General features: G+C 32.2%; 1 protein-coding gene across 1 annotated transcript; it reads left to right on the top strand.

The window, feature by feature from the left end:
- The first annotated feature begins 607 nt into the window (after positions 1 to 607).
- On the top strand, positions 608 to 1159 carry LOC109244623. The gene has a single exon (XM_019411744.1). The coding sequence runs from the start codon at positions 608 to 610 to the stop codon at positions 1157 to 1159; it is 552 nt and encodes a 183-aa protein (XP_019267289.1).
- The last annotated feature ends 598 nt before the right edge of the window (positions 1160 to 1757 follow it).

Genomic DNA, 1757 nt, shown 5'->3' with positions numbered 1-1757 from the left:
CGATTAATATTTAAAAACAAACAATTTCCCCCCCCCCCCCGTACTTTCAACCCGGACCGGAGCGGCCCACCCGTTAAACACCAATACTATAGAGTATTATTTTTCTAATTTCGACAATACCCTATATAGGAAATTTGGTAGTGATTCAATAATCAAGAAGATGGGGGCTCCACACGCATTTAACAGAAAACAAAAGTGACAATATCTTAATCATATATGGAGCATTTTGAGTAGCTAGAAAAACATACATTCGACTTCTGTCAATATCACATATGTTAATGTAACCCCACTTCACCTTACGCGGATTCATGACAGTCAGGACCCAACTCCTTTTTGATACTCCAACTTGTCAACTTCCAAATACCCACATATTTTTTCTTGTCTTTATATTTTTTCCAACTGGCTTTCTATATTACTATATTATATGTTCCACCTTTTTATCCTTTTTTCACCTTTTTTAGTCTCTACCAACATTCCCTTCATTAGTATATAGGTGGAAACTACTTCAATTCTCAATCCCAAAAACCATATTCTCTTCTTCTTCCTCATATTATTTGCATCTTTATACTCTTCATAGTTTTCAAGAAAGAGTTTTGTCCAATTTGAAATGGGCAACTACGTATCTTGCACATTATTAGCACAAGTAGGAAACAAGCAATCAAGAATAGTAAAGGTCATTTTTCCAAATAGTGAAATCCAAAACATACATCACCAAATTAAAGCAGCTGAACTCATGCTAGAGAAACCTAATTTCTTTCTTGTAAATTCAAAGTCTCTACATATTGGTAGGAGATTTTCTGCACTAAATGCTGATGAGGATCTTGAAATGGCCAATGTTTATGTCATGTTTCCTATGAAAAGATTGAATTCATTAGTTTCAGCAGCTGATTTGGGTGCATTATTCCTCACTGCTAATTCTGTAGCCAAAAGGGTGTCTTTTAAAAGAGTCAAAATATTGCCAGAATGCACACAATTTGCTGTGGATATAGAGGAGCCTAAGCCAAAATATGAAAAAATTGGTTTGCCAAAGTTGAAATTAGAAGATATTGAAGAGTTTTCAACGCCAGAATTCAAGCACATGTTGTTAATGTGTAGGTCAAAGAAACCATTGCTTGAAACTATAGTTGAAGAATCAGTTTGTTCAAGACGACGATTTTGATGTGTAGTTCATATCTATATTGCTCGGGCTCTTCAAAAATATTGCCGCACCCGTGTCGGATCCTTCAAAAATACACTACTTTTAAAGGATCGAATACGTACCCGGCGACATTTTTGAAGAGTCCGGGCAACATAGTTTCATATTTCATTGAAGCGTGCTCTTTGAATTTTAGCAAGGGGAGACTATTCTTTTGATGATTAGGGTAGGGTTTTTTTGTTTGTGATTGAATATACTAAGATGTATAAGAAAACATGTTTTTTTTCACAAACAAATTCTTTTATGAATATTTTATCTTTCAATATGTGAGATAATAAGAATTTTAATTTTGATTCTAGTGATATCTGGTTTGATTTATGTTCTCTTTAATTAATAGAAATATATATATTTTTGATCCTTTTGATTACCAATTTTTACAAATTTAACAGTCAGTAATTGTTAAACTATTTAATTACTCATGTATTATGTTAAATTTGTATTGTTAGTTGTTACTATATCTGAAGGTAATATAGTCATAAAAATAATTTAAATAAAATATTATCATGTAAAAGGATCAAAGCACAGATTTGTTATTAATTCAAGAGTAGATATGCTTATTTTT

This window comes from Nicotiana attenuata, unplaced genomic scaffold (genome assembly GCF_001879085.1).
Source record: "Nicotiana attenuata strain UT unplaced genomic scaffold, NIATTr2, whole genome shotgun sequence".
Classification (NCBI taxonomy): domain Eukaryota; kingdom Viridiplantae; phylum Streptophyta; class Magnoliopsida; order Solanales; family Solanaceae; genus Nicotiana; species Nicotiana attenuata.
Note: the sequence above shows the minus strand (reverse complement) of the source record. Positions and strands in the feature narration are given on the sequence as shown.